We start from the raw sequence: 21,437 nt of genomic DNA, 5'->3' as shown, positions 1-21,437 counted from the left end.
TGTTGGAGACGAAGAATTATTTTGGACTCTAAGCCACCTTATTTGGAACTATGTACACATGCACTTGTTGCTTCATAGGTTAGAGTGGAGAGAAATAAAAAAACTTAACCGCTCGACATTTCCCTTTTCAGGTGGGCGTGACTTTAAGACCATAAATGAGTTTCTCAACTTCTGTAATGTACACTTGCGCCCCCTCGTGTCATAACTGCATTAGAACATCAGTATTATATCGGTCACAGCGTCAGAGTACACACACAATTAGGCTTTATCTTAACCTTGTGGCAAAAATGCCAAGAGATATGTATGTTAAGAACTACAGTGGCCCTCCGAGACCAAATTGAATCACTCTGAACTCTGTCAAGGCACACTCCATTACATTCTGGCAAATACTTTATGTTGTAATAAAGTTTTTGAGGAACTGAGACAAGCATCAATTCAATTGAAGGTGCAAAATAGTTTATTGTGTTCAAAAACAAACAAAAAAATATTTTTGTGCTCAACATACTTAGAAAACAAATACTTGATGGGGTGAACATAAGACGCAAATCTCACATGCGCATTATAATTGCTCATCTTGGTTTTCTTGGCCTCGTTGCGGATCCTTGAGACGGAGGATGTTGATGAGATCGGTTTCCGGGAGCGAACTTAAAGAGAAGGAAGATGTAAAAAAAAATGTTTTATAAGAATCAATTAAAACAAAGTCACGGTAGCTGCGATGCGAGTGACTCGTTATTTTGGGATGCTCTTTGTCGGTCTGATTGTTACTTTGTGAGACGAAAGAAGGAAATATTTGACACGTTACCTCATGCTCTGTGGCGTGATGAAGATAAACTGCCGGTAGCGCTGGCTCTCGGCTACCTGCAACATCATGTCCATGGAGATCCTGCGGTTCACCATGTCCTAAAGTCGACATCACAGCGCACGTCAAGACGCGCTCGTTTGCGAGCGTTGCTATCAAACTCTACTTTCCATGTAAACATCAAATTCGTCCAGGCAGCGGAAGGGCGCGTCCGTGATGCCCCAGAGCGAGAGAACGAAGCAGACTGTGGAGAAGGAGCGCTCGCCCCCCGAAAGTGAGCGCATGTTGACCAAGTCGCCTTCGCTTCCTCTTCCGGGCTGCACCTGCAGGGACCAGATAAGACCACCTTGAAGATGCGGTCGCTGCAAAACTATCCGGGTAGGGGTCTCTCCTCACAGAGATGACGAGGGTCTCGTTCTTGTGGTCAAAGTTCATGGTTCCCGTGTAGCCCCTCTGCGACAGCGTGACACTGAAGTAATATATACACCGCGCCGACAGGTAACTGAAAACAACGCGTGGAGACTTTGAGTTCGCACAGGGAAAGAAGCTTAGTGGCTTTCCCGGCCTACCTCCTCAGGTCACCAAAAACTTTAAGTCTTTGATTCATCACCCTGTCCAGGCTTTTGATGAAGATGTTGAGGTTCTTCATCTGCTGCGCCGTGTTCTTGTACTTTTTCAGAGCGTCACGGTATTCTCTGCGTGTTGTGAGGAGGAAGAAAAAAAAAACACATTGCAGGGTCCGCCATTGACTGTGGCCACCATGAGTTTCCCCCAACACCTTTTTTAAAAAAAAAATTAAGTACAATTCTACATGTGTATGCACCTGATGATCTCGTGGCGGTCGCCCTCCTGGTCCTGCTGGGTGGCGAGCTTCACCTTGAGTCGGCTGATCTCCGTGTCCAAGCTCTTGGCGGTGCGCTTCACTTGGAGGCGCTCAGGCCAAATCTGCGTGGCTTTGAGCACGTTGACCTGGCACAGAAAGAGCGTCCTGGTAAATCCTTGCCCAACGTGCACAGCAGACGCTCCTACCTGTACTTCCTGCTCTTTGTTGCCCAAGGTGTCCTCCAGCTCCTGGATGCTTTGGAGATGGCCACCGCGTTTGTCGTCGTAGTACTTCTTGTGATGTTTGCACTTCATCACCTCCTGGTCCACTTTGATCAGATCCTCCTTGGCGTGCACAAGTGTGGTGCGGTGAACAGGTTTACGGAGGTTCTCCAACAGCAGGCGTCAAGCTTGATGGAATTGCATCACTGCTACGCTGATGCTAAGTGAGCGACAACACGAGAGCCGCCTACCTTGATGGCATCGGCCTTCTCAACGTTGATGTTGATGCGCTCCTTGTGCAGGTTGTACTCCTGCTCTGCTTTCTGGTAGTTCTCCTTGAGCTCGGACCTCTGGGCTCTCGCCTCCTCACACTTTTGGTTCTCCTCCGCCATCTTGGTGACAATCTCCTGAAGGTCCTCTTCCTGTAAAGTTTACAGTTGAGCCGATCAGAGGAAGCGCGCTCCGACTCGTGCATGGCGCGCTTGGCGACCAACCAACCAGCGGCTTGAGGTCCTCCAGCTGAGGCTCTTCCAAGTTCTGCAGGTCCGACAGCTCCAGTCGATACTTTGTGGCTTTGTCCTGCAATTAATGCGCACCTTTGAGGAGTTCCGCACTCAAGTCATACAATGTGGCTACAATCAATTCGTTCAACAACATTTGACAAACTCAATGAGAGGGAAGCAATACAATGGCAGTCTTCATTTCTGCTTGGGCTTCCATCTCCAGTCTCTCATTTTGTTTGATGTCCTCTTCCAGCTCGGTCATTTGCCGTTGCAGGGTAGACGCCTGAGACTTTTGAGTCTCCACCTCTCTTTGCAGGTGTCTGCCGAACGGGAAAGAGCGGTACCAGTTATGACTCTCGTCTGGCAGCGCCGACACCTGGCCTGCAACCTTTTACCTGATCTCCTCCTCCACGTCCCCTGACAGGTAGTTGGCTCGCGTCTGCTCGGCAGCGTAGCAGCGGTCAGCAAAAACCTGGTCACCGTCTTTGGAGAAAGCCTGGTAGCAGTTGGGGGGGGGCTTTCTGGAAATCATCACGTCACAAGCCTCGGCCCGATTCTGCGGGGAAGCACGCGTGAAGTCAACCGAGCCAGAGTGGCATTTTTTTTGTTCTTTGATATCACACCTTGATGAGCAAAATGCTCTCAATGCCCCTTTGATCGATCAAACAATTGGTCACCACCGGGTCATCAATTTCTAGAGTCTGAAGCACTGATGGGTAGTCCGGGTGGTTCACAGCCCTAAATGAGACAAAGCAGGGCAAGTTCAACCCTGGATATGCGTGTGAACGTGTTCAGTTCCAGCCGGAGCCTCCCTGACCTCCTCCTGGTCTCGTGGACGTTTGGGAGAAACTTGCAGGTGATGATGGGAGGCCGGCGGCCCGACTGCGGCCCCAAGACTCTGCCCATGAGTCCCTTCAGCACTTTCTCGTCGTCGTAGTTGTCGCAGGTGAAGGCCTGCAGTAGACTTCCCAAGCACACCTCGATGGCGAGAGCCTGCTCCGGGTCCTTCAGTCTGATCAGGTAACCTGCGGCGCACAAGTTTGACACACGTCCACACCACAGACTTGTTGGAGCTGCGCGGAATTCTCAGTTCGAACATTACCCAGGGGTCCTCGTGGCTTGTGCTTGAAGAACCCCTGCTTGTGCGCATCCTGGATGGCGTAGAGCAGCGCGGGCATGTGTTCGCCAAAGCGCCGCAGCCGATTGGATCGACTGCCTTCCACTGCCCGCAAGTTCCTCGCGTGGGCTTCAGTGGACTGCTTCAGTGCATCGTGCTCTCGTCTGAGGGCACGTCAAATTAAAAAAGAAAGAAAAAAAAAAAAGAGCGAGAGCACGTGCGAGAGAGAGAGAGAGAGAGAGAGAGAGAGAGAGAGAGCGAGAGAGCGATGATAATGTGAAAAATGTTTGTTTCTTTTTAAGTCCAACTTGGTTTGTATTATTCCAAGGATATTACCATATGTTTGTAGGCCTCCCTTCATTTTTTATTTTTACCGTATCTTGGCATGATCCTCCTTGGCCCGGGCGCAGGCGTGCTGATACTGGCTAATCTGCTGGCCCAGCGTTTCCGTCTGATGATGGAGATCCTCCAGGTGGCGGTTGATGCGCTGCATGCTCTCAACCCTGGCCTGCCTGGCAGAGCCCGTCGCCCGGTTGATGCTGGAAGGATGTGCCGAGTGAGAACGCGTGAGAGGGCGACCGCGCTGCACGTGAGCGTTTGCATGTGGCACCTGAGCTGCAGATCGTTGATCTTGGAAGACAGGTGAGCCTTGTCCCGCTCCAGGTCCCTCAGGCTGACCTGGCATCTGTGGACCGCGACCTGGAGACGAGCGCGCCATTGCTATGGATGCATCAGACTTTTGTTGGAACGGAAGATGCTAACAAGGCAAACCTCGCTGGACTTGAAAAGGGCGCCGCGGTTCTGCGCCTCTGCCTTGAGCTCGGCACATTTGGGCTGCAGTTCCTGCACCTGCTGTGTGATGCCCTCCAGCTGTTCTTGGATCAGTTTGTACTTCTGCTCGGCCTCCTTGACCTTGTTCTGGAAGCAGAGGCGGGCATGCTCTTCATGCGGACGAAAATACTCGAGCCCGCTGCGGCGTTATTACCTTCCATTCATTCACTTTCTCATCGTATTTCTCCGTAGATTGTTTATTGGCCTGCAGTTTCTCTTTCAAAGGCTCCAGTTCCTTCTCTATCTCCATCACCTGCCAAAATTTGCCAGGTCCAGCCCAAAATCATTTCAGATAAAGTCTCTTTGACCTGCTTCATGATTCAAGCGAAGATCGAACCAGAGCCCAGGCCATTTGCTTCTGCAACTCCTCCAGCTTGGTCTGCATCTCATCCACGGACGACAGGCTCTTGTAGCGATCCTCTTTTTCCAGGTACTTTTGCCTCAGCTCCTTCAAGTACTGCAACACATTCAAACAAAAGTCCACGATGAACTCAAACCGTTCTCAGACCCCGGATGGCTGACAAGAGGCCATCGTGTTTAATTAGTTCACCACCATAAGAATAAAATAAGAATGTAGTTTTGTTGTTGCGTTACCTCGCCAAGACACCCTAGGCCGCAGTTCGATGATCGCGTCTCAGGAGGGGGAAGCAATGCAACGTCACTGTTTACAGTGGGGATGGCGTGCTGCTGACCTCGACTCGAGATGTCCTAAGTCGGTGGGGAGAATACTTCGAAGACCTCAATTCCACCTACACGCCTTCCATTGTGGAAGCAGGGCCTGGAGACTCTGAGGTGGACTCTCCAATCTCTGGGGTCGAAGTCACTGAGGTAGTTAAAAAAACTCCTCGGTGGCAAGGCCCCGGGGGTGGATGAGATCCGCCCGGAGTTCTTAAAGGCTCTGGATGTTGTGGGGCTGTCATGGCTGACACGCCTCTACAACATTGCGTGGACATCGGGGACAGTGCCTCTGGATTGGCAGACTGGGGTTGTGGGTCCCCTCTTTAAGAAGGGGCACCGGATACAGGGGAATCACACTCCTCAGCCTCCCTGGTAAGGTCTATTCAGGGGTGCTGGAGAGGAGGGTCCGTCGAGAGGTCGAACCTCGAATTCAGGAGGAGCAGTGTGGCTTTCGTCCTGGCCGTGATACAGTGGACCAGCTCTACACCCTCGGCAGGATCCTCGAGGGTGCATGGGAGTTCGCCCAACCAGTCCACATGTGTTTTGTGTACTTGGAGAAGGAGTTCGACCATGTCCCTCGGGAGGTTCTGTGGAGGGGGCTTCGGGAGTACAGGTGCCGAGCCAACTGATAAGGGCGGTTCGGTCCCGGTATCACCAATGCCAGAGTTTGGTCCGCATTTCCGGCAGTAAGTCGGATACGTTCCCAGTGAGCCAAAAGGCAAAGCTCTCAATTTACCGGTCGATTTACGCTCCTACCCTCACCTACGGTCACGAGCTAGGGGTCGTGACCGAAAGTTTCTCCGCAGGATGTCCGGGCTCTCCCTTAGAGATAGGGTGAGAAGTTGGGTCATCCAGGAGAGACTCGAAGTAGAGTCGCTACTCCTCCACGTTGAGAGGAGCCAGATGAGGTGGCTCGGGCATCTCATCAGGATGCCTCCTGTACGCCTCCCTGGGGAGGTGTTCCGGGCATGTCCCACCGGTAGAAGACCCCGGGTACGACCCAGGACGCGCTGGAGCGACTATGTGAAGTGGCTGGGGGAGAGGGAAGTCTGGGAGTCCCTCCTGAAGCTGCTGACCCCGCGACCCGACCCCGGATAAGCGGAAGAAGATGGATGGATGGACGTTACCTCGCCATGTTGCGCCATTTTTTCTTCGGTCATATTCTTGGTGGCTTTAATGTGGATAAAGTCCTCTTTCATCTGTTCCAGTTGCGTGGCCTTCATGAAAAACTAAGCAAAAAGAGCAAGACGAAAATCTGTCTTGAGGCCAGAAAACACAAACGTCAGGTCAATCAACAAACCTTGTACTTGTCTGCCTCTCCTTTAGAATGCAGGAAGTTCTTACTCATCTCTTGGTTGAGAACTGACACAGGATTGTGGACCTAGGCAAGCAAAAGGACACTTGATCGGTAGGCGCTCTCATCAGCAACACAAAGAATCTCCATCCTCTCCAACCTGAATATTAAAATTGTCCAGAATCAACGCAAGCTCCTCCTTTTTGGTTGAGATTGTTTGCTCTACAAAGAAAAAGAAAGAATTACACTTTTGTTTGGACAGTAGAAGACATACAAGAGGGCGTGAGAGCTGCTGTTGAGCCCAGTTCACGCTCCCACGTGCTCTCACTGACTTCACCCGCCACCCGGCGGGCCCTGTTATTACATCGTGTTCATTTCAGTACAATCTTCAACATCCCTTCGTGTTGCGTTTGAGTGTTGAGCCAGGTTTACCGTTTTGACTCTTCAGCTTGTACGTTCTCACGCCATCGTGGCTGAGCCTCACGTCAATGATGATGGAGGCGCCGTACAGCTCAGGTTTGTAGGCGTCCTTGCCTCGGTTTCGTAAGGTGACGGACACTTCGGCCGAGCTGCGACAACAGAGAGGCGAAAATGAGCATCATGAATTGAGATGATGGCACTGTGGGAAGTCGACAGAAATGCACCACTTGCAAAAATACATGAAAGGAACTGAAAAATGGCGCAAAGGCATTAAATCAAAATCTAAGCCTGAGAGCATCTGATGCAGTACAACTTTGGGGTAAAAGCTGTACCTTTCACCTTCCTTGACAAAACTCTTGAGGGACGACCCCCTGCCTGAGACCTGCGCGTTCCCACCTAAAGAGACAATGAGCGCTGTCAGGATGGCGCTCTTTCCACCTGCACATAAAAAGAGCACATGTGAAGCTTAATTACTAAACAGAAGGGCAAATAGCAGCATGCCGTCACAATTAGGGCTGGGCGACTTCAAATAAAGTTCTTTTTATCATCCTGACAAGAATCGATTAATTGCCCAGCCAAGGTACAATTGACACAATAACTGACTTCCGTTACGGCCGACGACAATGTTGACGTTGGATCCGAAGTTGATGGGGCCGAGGAAAGAGTGGCACATGAAGTTCTTCAGCGTGATGCTCTCCACAATGCCAGCGTCACTCGCCACCTCAGCCACAATTTGCTCCTGAACAAGACAGGTAGTTACTTGTCATTTATATTCCATAAAAGAAGGTTTTGTTCTTTAACTTTCCTTTTTGTGAAATTGGTGTTCCTGGAAAACAAAAGTTACCAGAAAATCCCTCTTGATATTCAAGTACAGATACTTTTTTCCTTTACAGCGTGACTGTTAAGCTCCAGCAGTCTCCAACACTCTTTGTACAAACTTCCACTGAGCAGCCCATGTTTACCTGTGTGCAAAGTTGGTCTTGGTCTTCATCTTGGTCTTGATCTTCATCTTCTTCGTTGTCGTCATGCTGCACAGATGTCGGTCGTTTGTGGGGAGTTGATTTCACAGGAGGACTGCCTTTCCTTTTAGACATTCTGCGCTCTTTCTTCTAAGCAAGATGAAGGAGAAGGGCACGCTGCCGGCCGCTCACTGCCAGGCTGTGAAATGAACATTGTCATTCGTTCTATTCTGAACCTTACGTCACAGAGTAACCCAACAACACCGCAGCGACGAAGCGTTAGCATTAGCTGGCTATCGAACGGTGACAGCAAAATGCGAGCGGTCATTTTGATAGCCGCTGAGACTTTTCATGAGGTCTTTATGACTTTGAAACTTAATGGAGGCAGAATACCTTGCGTTCGAACGACGGGATAGATGAAGATGTGCCAGCAAGCGGTGCAGAAGTAACAACCTGCTAGATTTGGAAATCGAAATTCCGCCGCCAACCATTCTAATGAACATCTCGCGAGAACACACGAGATCGCGTTCAACATACACCGCTTTAAAAATTACATCATGATCGTCTATTCTCTTTGCGATCAATGTACTTGAAAATGGTTTTAGAACCCGCTGCAAACCCGCTTTTTTGTTGTAGCATTATTGCATTTGTATTGCATATTCTGCCACAAGCCTTGACCGTGTTCTTATCTGCCCACACTGACATTTTGTTTATATTTGTGTTGCATTTCTCTATGCCCTCGCGGGCGCTGCAGACACTTAGCAGCATAATGATTGCAAAATTCCACTGACACTCGAACAGGAATCAAGAGTATTGATCCATGGCACGAATGGGGAACTGGCGGTCAGTTTGAAGTTGGAATAACAGTGTACACCATTAAATGACAGACATTGCTTACTAGCTCTCTCAAGTGATAAAGCAAATGTCACGAGCGGAGTGGAAATGGAGCAGGGCAACCAAGTGCAGCTTGGACCAGGGTTGATTGCAGGAACCCGAAAGACAGACTCGGCAAACTGACATGACTTAACTAACAAACTAACAAGACTGACCGAACAAGCCGTGGCACTAAAAGACAGGGTGACATTACCGTGACAGCAGCAAATGCATGCAATGCTCCGACACATAGACAGGACTTAATACATATACAAGACAGGTAACAAGAGGCAGTTGAAAATGATCGCACTGATCATGGGCACACAGGAGGGGTGGGGCGAGCACACAGACACACTGACAGAAACTTTGGACATGATCAGGGACACATAGCAAAACGGGGGACGAGACATGACAGCAAAGAAGAAAAGCAGACCAGAGAAAAGTGTTATGCAAAAAACTGTCCAGAAAATAATGGGCCCACAACTTGGTAGCCTGTTTTTAATATCATAAACTAGCATAATAGTATATAAAAAAAAAAAAGTAAGCACAATAGGAACGAGCATGCGTAGTGTTTATTTCCAAAAGCAAATACGTTTTTTTCCAAAAGACATTTTTCTTTTTCTATAGAAGATGACACCTTTGCTGGGATGGAAGACAACGACGACATGTTTTGATTGTCTTGCCGAAGAAGAAGGGGCCACTGAGACAAATCCAGCTGTTTCATTTATCTGAATAATTTCTGCACTCTCAACATGAAGAGTCCACTTTTCAAACAGTGATGGAGGTGAAAGTACCTGAGGTCGGTGTTTTTGGCCCTGAAGATGCAACAGGGAAACAAAAGCAAAAGCGAGCAGAATCATCAACCATCAGTGCAAATATGGCCCCCAGAAACAAATTTAGGAAAAAATACTCTGCGGGCAGCTGTCCATTTTGTTTACGTCCTTCCTTCCTGGTTGTCCTTACAAAAATATGGGCTTGGTCAGCAGCACTGAGCTCAACCTGAACTAAAAAAAATATATATTGCTTCAGTTCATGATTGATAAAGAAATTACTGGTTCTAAAATATAATGATCCGAGTCTACATTTTTGCATGTTCTGTGTCAGCGATAGCATTTGTGTGTGTGCGTGTGTGTGTGTGTGTGTGGGGGGGGGGGGGGGCTTAGAGTGCCTCGTTGTTGCGAGGGTGAAAAGGTCACGCCGCATTTTAGCTTCCTCCTGAAATTTCACCACAAAGCCTAAGTGGCACTCTTTTAGTGCCTTGTGCTTGAGTTGACACGTTTGTTGGATTGATCTATCCAAAGGTGGCGCCGCAGTTGGGACATCGCCTCTGCCGCAGGGCGAAGCAGAAGAGGATGCCCAGTGGAAAGAAGAAGATGGCACACAGGATTCCCAGGCAGGTGAAATCGTCTTCCAGAACGCCAACTCTGTCAAATCAAGTGGGGAGAGAGGAAAGAAAAAGCAATTATTAAGTTACCTGTAGAGGAGCATTGAGGCTGAAATTAAAGGATTTGGACAAGTGAAACAATGGCTCTTTTGAAAATTCAAGCGGCGATCTGCCGTTCTGCTCGTGAATTAGCAATTCACCTTTCGCCACGTATGGCTCGACATGTGACTAACAGGATGCTGGCTGACGTGCACTTAAAAAAAAAAAAAAAAATGTGTGAAAGTCATATCCGCTCACAAGACCCAAGATATGCGAGTGTGTGCGTCATTGCTCACCCTTACATTAACCAATGACAACGGTGGTTGCGTCAGTAAAAGAATACAAGGCTTAAAGGCTTTGTCACGCCGGCCAAGTGACAGTCACATTTCTCAATTTGTCCATAAAGTTTTTTTTGTTTTGTTTAGTTTTTTAAATTACAAGTGGCGACATCATCTTAACGTGCCAGTTTAAATGAGATTTGTGTGTCTTTACCTGCAGGCTGGGCATCCTCCTACCACCACAACGGAGGGTTGAATGACCGTATAAGTTCCGGCGTAGGGCTGATGGGACACGGCCGCTCCCAATTGGCCTGTGGTTGACAAGAAACATGCACATGATTGCACACTGAGCTGAAAAAACAGGAAGTTTCAAATTTTCCCAAAGCAATCTATCATGGCCTCTTAATTGTGACACAATGGAAATGACTGGGGTGTTAAAATATTCCCGTGACCATACTAACATTGTGGGGAAAAAAATCAATCATTTAGATAGAGGTGAGTAACTCTCAGACAATATTGACAGACTCGAGAGCCGCTTATCTGAACTTTGATACAAAGATAGCACGTGAGAGCAGAAACACGTGTTTGGGGGAATGTGAATCAGCCTTTAATTCACTGTACATGCTGTAAGCATTAACAAGTCGAACAAGGTTATGTTTCTAGTCACATTGGATAGCTCCGACAGATGTAGACTATGCTGGGACTCCCCCTTAGCACCCTATTGTGGCCTATAAAGTTGCATTTTTTGTGCTGTTCGGATGTGTAGTGTAGTGATTCTTAAAGTACAATATTAGAACCACTTGTGTGGTATGTGGCCTTACTTGGTGGTATGCAAAAGAATCACTGCTGACAGTTCAGTTGGATTTAACTTTTAACAAGACATTAGCATTTCTTTAGGAACAGTTTCTCAGCTTTTAATACTACCCGGTTTAACAGTCGTCATGGTATTTGGGAACTTGAATACGCAGTGTTTTAAATACAGATTGTGATTTTAGTAAGGTTTAACGGTAGTACAAGAAAAGTTTGTTTGGATGATGCATATAAACTAAAATAGTCCATGATACAAAAATTCCTATAAACTTTATAATATAAAGTGATTACGGACGAAAGAATAAGTAACTGAGCAGGCAATGGTTAATGTGTTTATCTTGTAAAAAAACTAAAAAAAAAAAGAAAAAACTACAATTTTACTTCCGTGATATAATCACGACTTTCGCCTATAAAATCACCCGAAAATTAACAAGTTAGACCGCCATAAACGAGCAGACTACTCGTTAACGCCCAATAAAGTGTGCTCCATGTAGTATATATATATATATGACAACAGGTATAAAATTCGTAGACGTTTAAGTTTTCGGCACATTTTAGTCCCTTTTAAGTCACGCTAAAGTAAAAGAGAACGCGCAGTACCGACTGCGGAAATGCGTGACGGTGACTCATCTTCTAGTAAAGTCGAGTTTCGTTTCATGTGAAATGCATAATGCGACACAACACACTGAAAATCCTTGTTCGTACCCACCATGGCCGCCGGGTGGGTATTGGTAAGGCGGCGGCGCTACGGCGGGGATAGCCCCGTAGCCGTGCGGCGGCTGTTGCTGCTGCTGCTGCGGGCCATACTCGTAAGCCCCAGGGACAGTGTTGTAGGCGGGAGGTCTGTCCTGAAGAATGGGTTTGTTGTCCACCATGTCAGCCAGAGTTGTCCGGCGTGCCACCTAACTTTATGGGAAGGACGCCGAGATGCGTTCACGACTTCAACAGTTTGCTGTCGGCCTCCGCAAAAAAAAAAAAAAAAGAAAAGAATAAACGACACGACACTGGTTTACAAAAAACGACGTTTCGTCAAAAACGAAAGTTGGTCGCGCTCCATGCGCCAACTTTGTCCCTCGCGACACATCAAAGCCCAGTTTACAACATCAACGTCGACACAGGAATGCTCCGACAGCTAACTGAGTTCCATCGTTGCTTCTTGGGCGCTACAACGACATTCAGCTGTCACCAAAGCGCATTGTAACTCTGCTCAACTCAGGCAAGCTTCCCCCCTCATCTGTCGATTGTCACAAGAGAGGAATCATGTGATGATCGGTTCGTGCTCCCCTGCAAGCGCCCAGGCCTCTTAAAGAGACAGTGCAGCAAAACAAACGGCCCGCTTCCATTTTTGTCACCGTTTGCACATCTTTTGGAGTAGTCGATGTGTTATACTGTCCTTCTTGGGCAACAAAGCGTGTGTAAAACAGAAAAGTTTGTTTTAAATAATAAATTGTATACATATTTTTATTGTTTTGAAAACGTCTGGGACAGGCTAATAAGCAAGGTTGCTGTTTATAACAGACAAGAATGCGTAATAGTAATAAGGACAATACTCATGGTTTGCTGATTTCATTTCGTATACAAACGTAGTGTCACCGTGAGAAATTCTGACAACTCTTGTACAACACATGATAGTGACGCCTCGATATGGATGGGGCTACTTGACCCCCCTAATTGTAGTTATTTACGTTTCTATTCTTATTATTAATTAATACAAGTTTTTATATTCTGGTGTTTCGGTTTAAAATCAGCAAACAAGTTTACAGAATTGCCTTTTTAAAGACAAAGTGTATTCAAATATTAAGTATCGATGCTAATAATTATGGACACGTAAGAGGCGTCAAGCTGTTATATGACAAGAAGAAACCTTAGTCTTAAATAATTAAAAACGCTCACTCTTGGTATAAATTATTGAAATATTGCACGTCAATCAGACATCAACAAATGTCACGCGCTTCCGGATTGGACCAATGAGTAAGGGCCACAAGCCCTGCCCCCTTTGCGCTCTCTTAACCAATTGGAGCGCAGCTACCTCCATTTCCTGAGTTGTAAAACCATCATTCCGCTACTCTCTAATTTAAAACGCCGTTGTGGGAAAATGTTGGCGTGACTTCACTGGCTGGGACTCTGAGTGGGTCGCTTAATGGAACTGCGGAGCCACATGTAACTAAGTAAGTGTTGTGGGTTAAAAGAAAAATGTTCAGATATGCAGTGAATATGCAAACAGCTTATAGACTACTTTGCGGTAAACGGGTCCACTAGCGTAGGTGTCCACCTTCCGCAATGTTCCAAAGGTATGCTTTGACACCACCCTCCACATTCCCATGACAACCGCGTATCGGATACCAACATTCAGGTAGGCTACCTGCCACTGCACGCTCCCAAAACAATTAATTAATTAATGTTATCAGTGAATTCTGCATAGCTCCCCGTAGTCTAATGCATGCTTTTAAAACTGTTTTTGTTTCAAAAGCAATAGACAAAAAAACAATGACAACACGAAAAAAAGAGCTGAAGGGCCTGTTTGGAATCAGGCGTCAGCTTTGGTATCAGGCAACCTAGCGGATTAGTATCCGTCTACAAGTCAAAGTTCCGGTCTGGTGTTTCAAAGTAAAATTAATGAGCAGGGCTGTTCGAAATGACCTTTTTAAATATACTGTCAACCTAACGAGCAAGAATACCAGCTCCTTCAGCAGCAGACTATTTCACCCACGGTGTAGGGAGGAGAGGTTCCACAGGTGCTTCATTCCCACTGCTGTCAGACTCTACAACATGGCACCTGATCATGTGTTGGTTTTCTTCCGTTCGTCTCTACCGCCACTAGTGGCACTTGTCTTTGTCCTTGTTTGTCTGTTATTTATCCATTTTTACATTTGGTACTTGTTTCTTGTATTCTTGCGCTCTTGTACGCTGCTGTGACAAGAAAATTTCCCCACTGTGGGATAAATAAAGTTCAATCAATCAATCAATCAATCAATCAATCAATCAATCAATCAATCAATCAATCAATTTCCATGAATAACTACCGTTTAACAAGAACTGATCTCAAAGAAGTGCTTTTGGACATGAGGGTTAATATTAGCATCATCATAAATCATGATAGTCTTATGGTCATGTATGATGCATTCACCTCGCTCTCTTTCTGCCAGCCCGCCTTGTTTGGTTTAGAACCGCCATGTCGATCACACTGCTGTGGGCCGTAGACGTGTACGGGCGGGTGTACAGCGTCTCCACCGCCGGCCGGCGCTGGGTCCGCTCCGACGACGCACTATTGGAGCTCAAGCGCGTCAGCGCCGGGAAAGATCGCTGCTGGGGCATCGGCTGTGACCACCACGTGTACCTCAACATGATTCCTCATGAAACACCCATCCGCTACAAAGAGGAGACCTATGAAAACCAGGTCAGGATTAGATGGGACACTCAGGGGTCCCATCCATCTATTTCTTATTCTGAGTTGTTGATTTCAGAGGTGGAATCCCGTGGACGGGTTCACGGACACGCTACTGCCCACCGACCGCTGGCCGTGGAGCGACGTGACTGGGATGAATCCTCAACCATTCGACAGCTTTCGGTTGCCGTCCCGCAGCTGGGAGTGGGAGGGGGACTGGTATGTGGACCACAGCTGTGGGGGCGAACCCACTCAGAGCGGGGTGAGAACACGCGTGCGCCCGATTTCGACTGGCTCACGAGAACGTGCGATGAGTAGTGAACCAATCGAGGAGCGCCAAAGCCTCTTTATGCTGTTCACGCTTTGGTGCAGGGTTGGGAATATGCTGTCGACTTCCCCGCTAACTTCTCCCCCGACAAGAAATGGAACTCTTGTGTGCGGCGTCGGCGTTGGATCCGCTACAGAAGATACACGGCGCAAGGCACCTGGGCCAAGGTTTGGACTCCGGCTTGTCTTTAATCTCCAGTCGCGTGCTACAATTGGACGGAGATTTCTGCTCGCAGATCCCCTCGGCGCATCCCGGGAAGCCTCCGCTACCTCTCTGTGACATCAGTTGCGGCGGCTGGGAGATGAGTGACGAGTCTGGGAGGTACCCTCAACTTTGGGCTGTGTCCCAACAAGGACAGGTCAGAAGGGTTGCCCATTTCTTGTCAATAGATGACCTTCATTCAAATTGTCTTCCAAATCAAAGCTTATTCTGTGGAATAGGATTCACTTTCGCTAATCATTTGAAATAAATTCATGTATTGTGCATAAGTCTTCAATTTTTTTGTTCACTACTTTAAAATAAATACAGCACGTCTTCACTTTACATGCAAACGGTTACAAATCTGCTTATAATAGAGCAAAATCTTATTATTTTTGGTGATGATTGGTATAAAACTTATTGGAGTCGTCAACTGGGTGAAACTCTGCAAAAGAGCATCACGGGCTGCTGCGGCATTTGGCCTCAAGGGGGCAGCATGACTTCAAATATTTGTCAGGCAGTTTCTGTAGGTGGCCTTTGGGGAGCTGCAATAGTCACCTGATGTCTTTCAGGTGTGGTTCAGGGACGGCATCCACCCTCGGGTCCCTGAGGGCACCGACTGGGAAGAAGTGGAGGTGCCCAAGGAGGTGTCCCAGCTGTCGTTGGGTCCCAGAGACCTGCTGTGGACTGCGCTATGGGACGGCAACCTGCTGGTCCGCGCGGGCCTCAGCCTGGACAGCCCCACCGGTCGGCGCAAGCTCACTTCCTGACCACGACAGTCAAACTTCCGTGATGGTATTGAAAGACTCGTTTTGGTGCTCCTCCAGGCACGTCATGGCTGGAGGTAGAGTCACCCCAGAAGGAGGTGGAGACTCTCCATGTGTCTGTAGGGGTCAGCGTTGTGTGGGTGATCACTAAAGACTACAAGGTGAGCCGCATTGATGGCGATGATGATGTCGTCAGTTCTACGCGTGCTCATACCGCTCAACAATGTCCGCGGCAGGTGTGGTTCAGGCGGGGCGTCAATTCCCACAATCCCTGCGGCTCGGGATGGATCGGCATTGTCGGCGAGATGATGATGCTCGATGTGGGGCTCAACGACCAGGTCACGCGCTCGTCTGTTCCTTTAAGTCCATGTTAATCACACTTAACAAACTCGCACTCACTGCTATAAATTTCATCTGCACGATTTAAAAAGTTGAGACGATCACAAAACAGCTTTGACGTGTTGCAAAATATTTGCGTGTGGCTTTTTGTTTCAATGTCAACATGACTGGTCATTAAAAGTAGTGGTGAGCCAAAACATTCATTTTTGCTGCCAGGTTTGGGCGGTTGGTGAGGACCGCGGTCTGTATTTCCGAATTGGGGTGACCCCATCCGAACCGAGCGGCAACGGCTGGATCCCCGTATCCGCCGAGTGGGGCAGCGCTCGAGACACCGTCGCACTCAGGTCTGTGCGCATTTTTAACCGAGACGGTGAACACGGTCTGATAAGTACTACTTTGACTAACATCAAATGTATAAGTGGATAGGTGGAAGAAAATGGATGGATGGAGCAAAAACTCGGCCTAGCAACGTAGCCCAGTGGTCGTTTCCCTCCCTAACTTTAATTATGTTCTCAAAGGGACGGCTGTGAGCTGAGTAGGCAGCCGGCAGAAGCCTTCCAAGGCTCAGCGCTGAACTGCACAAACTCGAACTCCGAGTTAGGTCCGGCGCAGCCGGTGAACAGCACAAGTAACACTCCAGTCCTGGAAGCATCAGACCCTTCAGTGGTCCCCTTAGGAGGAGCCCCCGTCGCCTCTCAAGAGATAAACGATGCACCTGCAACACCTCAAACTTTAATCCCCGCAAGCGATAGCTTCATTAACAGCCTGGTTTCGGATCGCGACAAAAGCTCCTCAAACCAACAGTCGAGCGTCCCGCTTGAGGAGGAAGGGCAGTTCTCCCCGGCACAAATCGTCCTGAGCCCAGACGCCTTCGGGCCCGGCGCCCCTTGGAGCAACGTGGACTTGGAAGGCGCCGAGGCGGCTCGAAGCACGCTAGCAGAAGGACCCCGCTTGAGCGACGGACTGGGTCTGGACGGTGCACAAGGTGTTGGGGAGGAAGAGGGTCCCGTGTGGGCTTGGATTTCGGGAGGGGGCTGCAATGTGGATGCCGCTTCCCAAGTCAGCTGGCTCAGCGCTACAGGTACAAGGACAACTGCGATGGCTTGATGTACAAGTGCCCTGACTTTTGTTAGGCAGTCTACATTTTTCTGTGACTGTTTTTATGCCTTTACTACACTGCCTCCAAGTGGCCATAGTGTGCACACCCAAAGGAGCTGCACAATGTCCATTCCAATGGTGCAAAAACTGTCATTTTTTTAAACAGGTCATTTTAAATGATTTAATGAAGTTAGGTTAAATAATTTAATAACAATACATTGAAATCAACAATTATTAATCGTCCAGTCCTGCTAAGAGCGTAGTCATACTGAAGAATGAACGAAACCCGAATCTCAAGGCACCACTGACGTGACTTTTCAGACATCCCATACATACAATGATCAAAACACATTTCATGTGTGTTCATGTCCATTTTGTGGGTTGTGTGTCTGTTGTGCAGCTTGTGCTCACATTTGCTGTGCCCTATTTGTGGTTGTCTACACGTTTGCCTGACTTTCCGTGTGTGTGTCTTAGGTCCACTTGTTAGCTCTTGGTCACTGACACCTGTGCAGTCTTCAGCCTGGAGCAATCAGGAGCCCCGAGAGGAGATCAGCAAGAAACCTCTGGAAAGAAGCAATGTAGGACTAGTCTTGTGGGTGGGTGGGGTTGAGGTGGGGGGGTCATTACTCATGTGTTACTATGCGTGTGTACACCTCGCACAGTCCGTCTGGGTGCGTAAAGGCACGCTACGTTGGTGGAGGGACTGGAAGCCACAGCGCTGGCTGGATGTGGCTGCGGCTCTGGAACAGTCTACCAAGTCGGACGGCGGGAAGGACAGCATCTTCTTCATTTACTACACGCAATATGATGAGAAAAAGGTACAAAGGTCAAGTCCCGCCCTCGCATCGAGTCCTCGACTGACTCCAGTGTTGACTTGCTGAATCTTGCAGTACATTCACATCTTCATCAATGAGATAACGGCGCTGGTTCCAGTGGCGCGGGACTGCCACTACGCGTTTGCTGTCTACACAGGCTATAGGACCAGACAGAGGAGTCCCCTGGTCCTAGCGGCCCAAACAGAAAAGGACATGAATGACTGGGTAGGTCTTCAGATGATGGGGGCGGAGACGTCGGCATCATCCCGATGTGTCATTTCTGTCCTCCAGCTGAGCTTGTTGTCAGATGTTTGCTGCGAGTGTCGGGGAATCGCCACTCCACCGTCCAGGCAGGCCCTGTGGTCCACAACCTCCAAAGGGGACATTTTTGCCCACGAACCCTCCTTTTCCCTGGAGGCGGCCACGCACACACAGTCATGTGACCTCATGTGAGTGCAACACCGGCACGGCAGTGCATTCTGCATCCATTCATGCCAACGGATTTTTATGTTTCTGTCTTCCGGTCTCGCCGCTCCAACGCGGTGCTGCAGGTTCTGGCGCCAGGTCCCCGGACACATGCGCTGTGTCGAGGCTAACAGTCTGGGGGTGGTGTGGGGCATTGGGTGGGATGGCACAGCCTGGGTGTACAGCGGGCACCCTGGGCGGCAGGCCGACTTGGGTAAAAATCTTCACTGCGATTAGCATTGCGCTTTAAAGAGCAGCCAAGCTCTGGCCCGGTCAAAAGTTTTTTTTCTGTCTGCTTTGGTGGCAGAAGATGCGGGTGGCGTGCACCAACAGAGTGACATCAGGAGCATGCACGTGTATGAGAATCAAAGATGGAACCCCATGACTGGCTACACGGACAGGTAGCGCCAGTAACTGTGGGACAATTGTGGTTTTGGCCTGACTGTGGTTTGGCGTCTTTGTGCCAGAGGACTTCCCACCGACCGCCCCATGTGGAGCGACGAGAGTGGACTGCGGGAGTGCACCAAAGGAAACACCCAGCCACCCTCCCCCCAGTGGGCATGGGTGGGTGGCCATTTCGTCTGGTTTCAATTTAATACGGCACAGTCATTCACTCTGAGTTGTTTCCATCTGGGCCGCAGCACTTTGTTCTGCGTTCCAGGTGTCTGAGTGGGCGGTGGACCACAATGTTCCCGGTGGGACGGACAAGGAAGGATGGCAGTATGCTGCCGACTTTCCCGTGTACGTATCATCGATTGCATCAATTTCCAGAAGTGCCTCCCGTTAGTCAGATGAAATGCCATGTTACTCGCCAAATTTTGCCACCGATCTGGATTGAGACGTAGATCCAGGCACTTTTGTGCAATGGGCTCCAAGTGGGGCGGTGACCCACTTACCATGTGTGGTCGATAGAACTGAAAGACAGAAAGGTCATGTTGCAGTCAGCAGCCACTTTGTAATGTGAATTCCCGCTACCTACGGGACTGGAGTGGAACAGTCACACTATAATTTCTCAAATGGATTGAAAGGTTTTACACGTTTCTTGTAGAACATTTCATGGCCACAAAACACTGAAGGATTTTGTCAGGCGAAGACGTTGGACAAGGTAAGCGTGCTCTGCTTCACATTTACAAACACGTTGGCGCTTTCCAAATTCGCAATGATGACTTTTGTGTGTCGGGTGTCCAGGAAGTGCCAGATCACACTGAGCGGCCCGTGGCGGCCGGTCCCGCCCATCCCCTTGAGCGACGTCTCCCTGATGCCCTGCCTGGCCCACAGCAGCATGGAGCAGGTCCCCCTGTGGGCCCTCAGCGACAAGGGGGACGTGCTGTGCCGGCTGGGCATCACCCCACAAAACCCGGCAGTAAGGTCATCGTTTGTTGTCTCAGGGGAGAAGGACAGAGCCCTGCCTAGAATAATTGATCTTTCCCCTCAAAAGGGTTCCAATTGCTAAGCGAGAGCAGCAAAACATGGCACGAAGCTCCTCAACCAACTTCAATATAGGTCCTTAGCACCAAAATGGTGTCTTAACAACACTTGTACAGTGGTGTCCAGAGATTGAGTGATTTTCTTCTTCTTTTTAAATTTATTGCTGCATTTGACCTATTTCAGGGAAGCTCCTGGCTTCATGTTGGCACAGACCAGCCCTTCAAGTCCATCGCCATTGGTGGCGCCAATCAGGTGTGGGCCATCGCCAAGGACGGAGCAGTCTTCTACAGAGGCTCTGTCTCCCCGCAAAACCCTGCAGGTAAATCTCCAAAAATGACAAAAGCTAATGCTAATTGAAAAAAAAAAAAAAATCACACACGAAGAAATCCAATTTGTTGGGGTGCCCCCACAGGAGAATGCTGGTATCACATTCCCTCTCCATCCCGCCAGACCTTGAGACAATTGTCTGTGGGGCGGACGTCCGTCTTTGCTGTGGATGAAAACGGTGCGTCCCAACTTGAATAATAATTGTGCTTTCAAGCCTTCAAATAACAACCTCCCTTCCCCGCCTCTCCCTCAGGCAACCTGTGGTACAGACAGGGCCTGACCCCGAGCTACCCTCAAGGTTCGGCTTGGGAGCTCATCTCCAACAACGTCACCAAAGTCTCGGTGGGGCCTCTGGACCAGGCCAGTACCACCGCACCGCTCATTCTTACTGTGCGTGTGTGCGCCCCACACCAATGTTTTGCTTTTAGGTGTGGATGATCGCAGATGCAATGGCGGGCTTCCCCGCAGAGGCACCAGGAGCTGTTTGCCACAGGCTGGGTGTCGGACCCATGCAGCCCAAAGGTCAACGGTGGGACTACGGCATAGGGGTGAGTCTTAGAGAACAGTCACTGTGTCCCAACACTTTTATCCCTCCGTTTCATGGCCTGGTTTTTGCCTCCCGCTCCCAAGGGAGGATGGGAGCACATCAGCGTGCGGGCCAACTCAGTAGAGGCCCCCCGCACGCAGCAGGCGCCTGCCGCCGGACCTCCGTCGCCCCGCAGCCTGCTCCCCTCGCGAGTCAACGGGGCTGCCGCGAGTGTGTAACGTGAGCGCCGCAATTGGAAATGCGCAATCATCATCATCACACGGGTTGTGTGGGGAATCGCTCAGTGAGTGAAGAATTCCAAACACAGGCCCAATGACATTTTCTGTACTTGGAGAACCAGGTGACAAAAAAGGGAGTATTATGAAATCTTGTGTATGTGTGCATCCTTTTCTGCTATTCAAACGCAAAATATCTGGTCAACATTGATTAAGGGCTAAAAGTCTCAAAACATCCTAAATGGTCTGCAATTGATTGTTTTGGGGTCTTGTTGTTTATTGTGCATGTTATTTATGTTATTTATGTCTTGTGCTTGTCTGATGTACTTTTTGGGCCTGTTTGCACCCCGCCCCCAAAGACACAAACGAGATATGACACAACTGTACATACAGAGAAACAATGGGATGGACACTTCCTGGACTCTGCAATAATAATTCTAATAATAAAAATAAAGAGATCTTCCTGTTAGCATCAAATGCATCTATGATGTCAATG

The 21,437-nt window shown here is 48.8% G+C and overlaps 3 protein-coding genes across 4 annotated transcripts; 1 reads left to right on the top strand and 2 right to left on the bottom strand.

The window, feature by feature from the left end:
- Positions 1–439: 439 nt before the first annotated feature.
- Positions 440–8,185, bottom strand: si:dkey-119f1.1 (Structural maintenance of chromosomes protein 6-like). The gene is made up of 27 exons (XM_061302493.1): positions 8,039–8,185; positions 7,649–7,844; positions 7,290–7,425; positions 7,019–7,124; positions 6,699–6,835; positions 6,427–6,488; positions 6,273–6,353; positions 6,100–6,201; positions 4,632–4,751; positions 4,449–4,547; positions 4,235–4,381; positions 4,074–4,162; positions 3,838–4,002; positions 3,449–3,627; positions 3,164–3,371; positions 2,970–3,084; positions 2,742–2,902; positions 2,531–2,666; positions 2,342–2,422; positions 2,095–2,265; positions 1,829–1,966; positions 1,623–1,768; positions 1,369–1,494; positions 1,196–1,301; positions 971–1,122; positions 803–901; positions 440–644 (listed from the first exon to the last, which is right to left on the bottom strand). Exons 2-27 carry the CDS (start codon positions 7,778–7,780, stop codon positions 560–562), a joined length of 3,279 nt encoding a protein of 1,092 aa, XP_061158477.1. The 5' UTR covers positions 7,781–7,844; positions 8,039–8,185; the 3' UTR covers positions 440–559.
- An 887-nt stretch (positions 8,186–9,072) lies between these two features.
- bri3 (brain protein I3) lies at positions 9,073–12,305 on the bottom strand. The gene is made up of 3 exons (XM_061302496.1): positions 11,739–12,305; positions 10,434–10,530; positions 9,073–9,942 (listed from the first exon to the last, which is right to left on the bottom strand). The coding sequence occupies exons 1-3, from the start codon at positions 11,902–11,904 to the stop codon at positions 9,810–9,812; spliced, it is 396 nt and encodes a 131-aa protein (XP_061158480.1). The 5' UTR covers positions 11,905–12,305; the 3' UTR covers positions 9,073–9,809.
- A 726-nt stretch (positions 12,306–13,031) lies between these two features.
- Positions 13,032–21,422, top strand: tecpr1b (tectonin beta-propeller repeat containing 1b). 2 transcript variants are annotated; one of them, XM_061304025.1, is made up of 25 exons: positions 13,032–13,197; positions 14,176–14,426; positions 14,494–14,676; positions 14,787–14,909; positions 14,978–15,100; positions 15,513–15,687; positions 15,768–15,868; positions 15,944–16,045; positions 16,263–16,390; positions 16,565–17,127; positions 17,619–17,722; positions 17,807–17,962; positions 18,035–18,184; positions 18,251–18,408; positions 18,511–18,638; positions 18,735–18,825; positions 18,892–18,988; positions 19,086–19,165; positions 19,473–19,529; positions 19,613–19,787; positions 20,036–20,171; positions 20,265–20,357; positions 20,433–20,539; positions 20,608–20,727; positions 20,810–21,422. In XM_061304025.1, exons 2-25 carry the CDS (start codon positions 14,202–14,204, stop codon positions 20,942–20,944), a joined length of 3,510 nt encoding a protein of 1,169 aa, XP_061160009.1. In that variant the 5' UTR covers positions 13,032–13,197; positions 14,176–14,201; the 3' UTR covers positions 20,945–21,422. The 2 variants fall into 2 exon arrangements, with proteins under 2 accessions (XP_061160009.1, XP_061160008.1); XM_061304024.1 differs by having other exon boundaries at positions 13,033–13,197; positions 18,732–18,825.
- Positions 21,423–21,437: the final 15 nt, after the last annotated feature.

Source organism: Syngnathus typhle, linkage group LG17 (assembly GCF_033458585.1).
Source record: "Syngnathus typhle isolate RoL2023-S1 ecotype Sweden linkage group LG17, RoL_Styp_1.0, whole genome shotgun sequence".
Taxonomy (NCBI): domain Eukaryota; kingdom Metazoa; phylum Chordata; class Actinopteri; order Syngnathiformes; family Syngnathidae; genus Syngnathus; species Syngnathus typhle.
Note: the sequence above shows the minus strand (reverse complement) of the source record. Positions and strands in the feature narration are given on the sequence as shown.

Coding starts and splice junctions, on each gene's coding strand:
- si:dkey-119f1.1 (XM_061302493.1), bottom strand. CDS start 7,780: ATGTCTAAAAGGAAAGGCAGTCCTCCTGTGAAATCAACTCCCCACAAA. Junction 2,903..2,969: donor AGAGCATTTTGCTCATCAAG/GTGTGATATCAA, acceptor GCTTCCCCGCAG/AATCGGGCCGAGGCTTGTGA. Junction 902..970: donor GACGAATTTGATGTTTACAT/GGAAAGTAGAGT, acceptor ATGTCGACTTTA/GGACATGGTGAACCGCAGGA.
- bri3 (XM_061302496.1), bottom strand. CDS start 11,904: ATGGTGGACAACAAACCCATTCTTCAGGACAGACCTCCCGCCTACAAC. Junction 10,531..11,738: donor ATACCCACCCGGCGGCCATG/GTGGGTACGAAC, acceptor TGTCAACCACAG/GCCAATTGGGAGCGGCCGTG. Junction 9,943..10,433: donor GGAGGATGCCCAGCCTGCAG/GTAAAGACACAC, acceptor TTGATTTGACAG/AGTTGGCGTTCTGGAAGACG.
- tecpr1b (XM_061304024.1), top strand. CDS start 14,202: ATGTCGATCACACTGCTGTGGGCCGTAGACGTGTACGGGCGGGTGTAC. Junction 14,910..14,977: donor CGCAAGGCACCTGGGCCAAG/GTTTGGACTCCG, acceptor TTCTGCTCGCAG/ATCCCCTCGGCGCATCCCGG. Junction 17,963..18,034: donor CGCAATATGATGAGAAAAAG/GTACAAAGGTCA, acceptor TGAATCTTGCAG/TACATTCACATCTTCATCAA.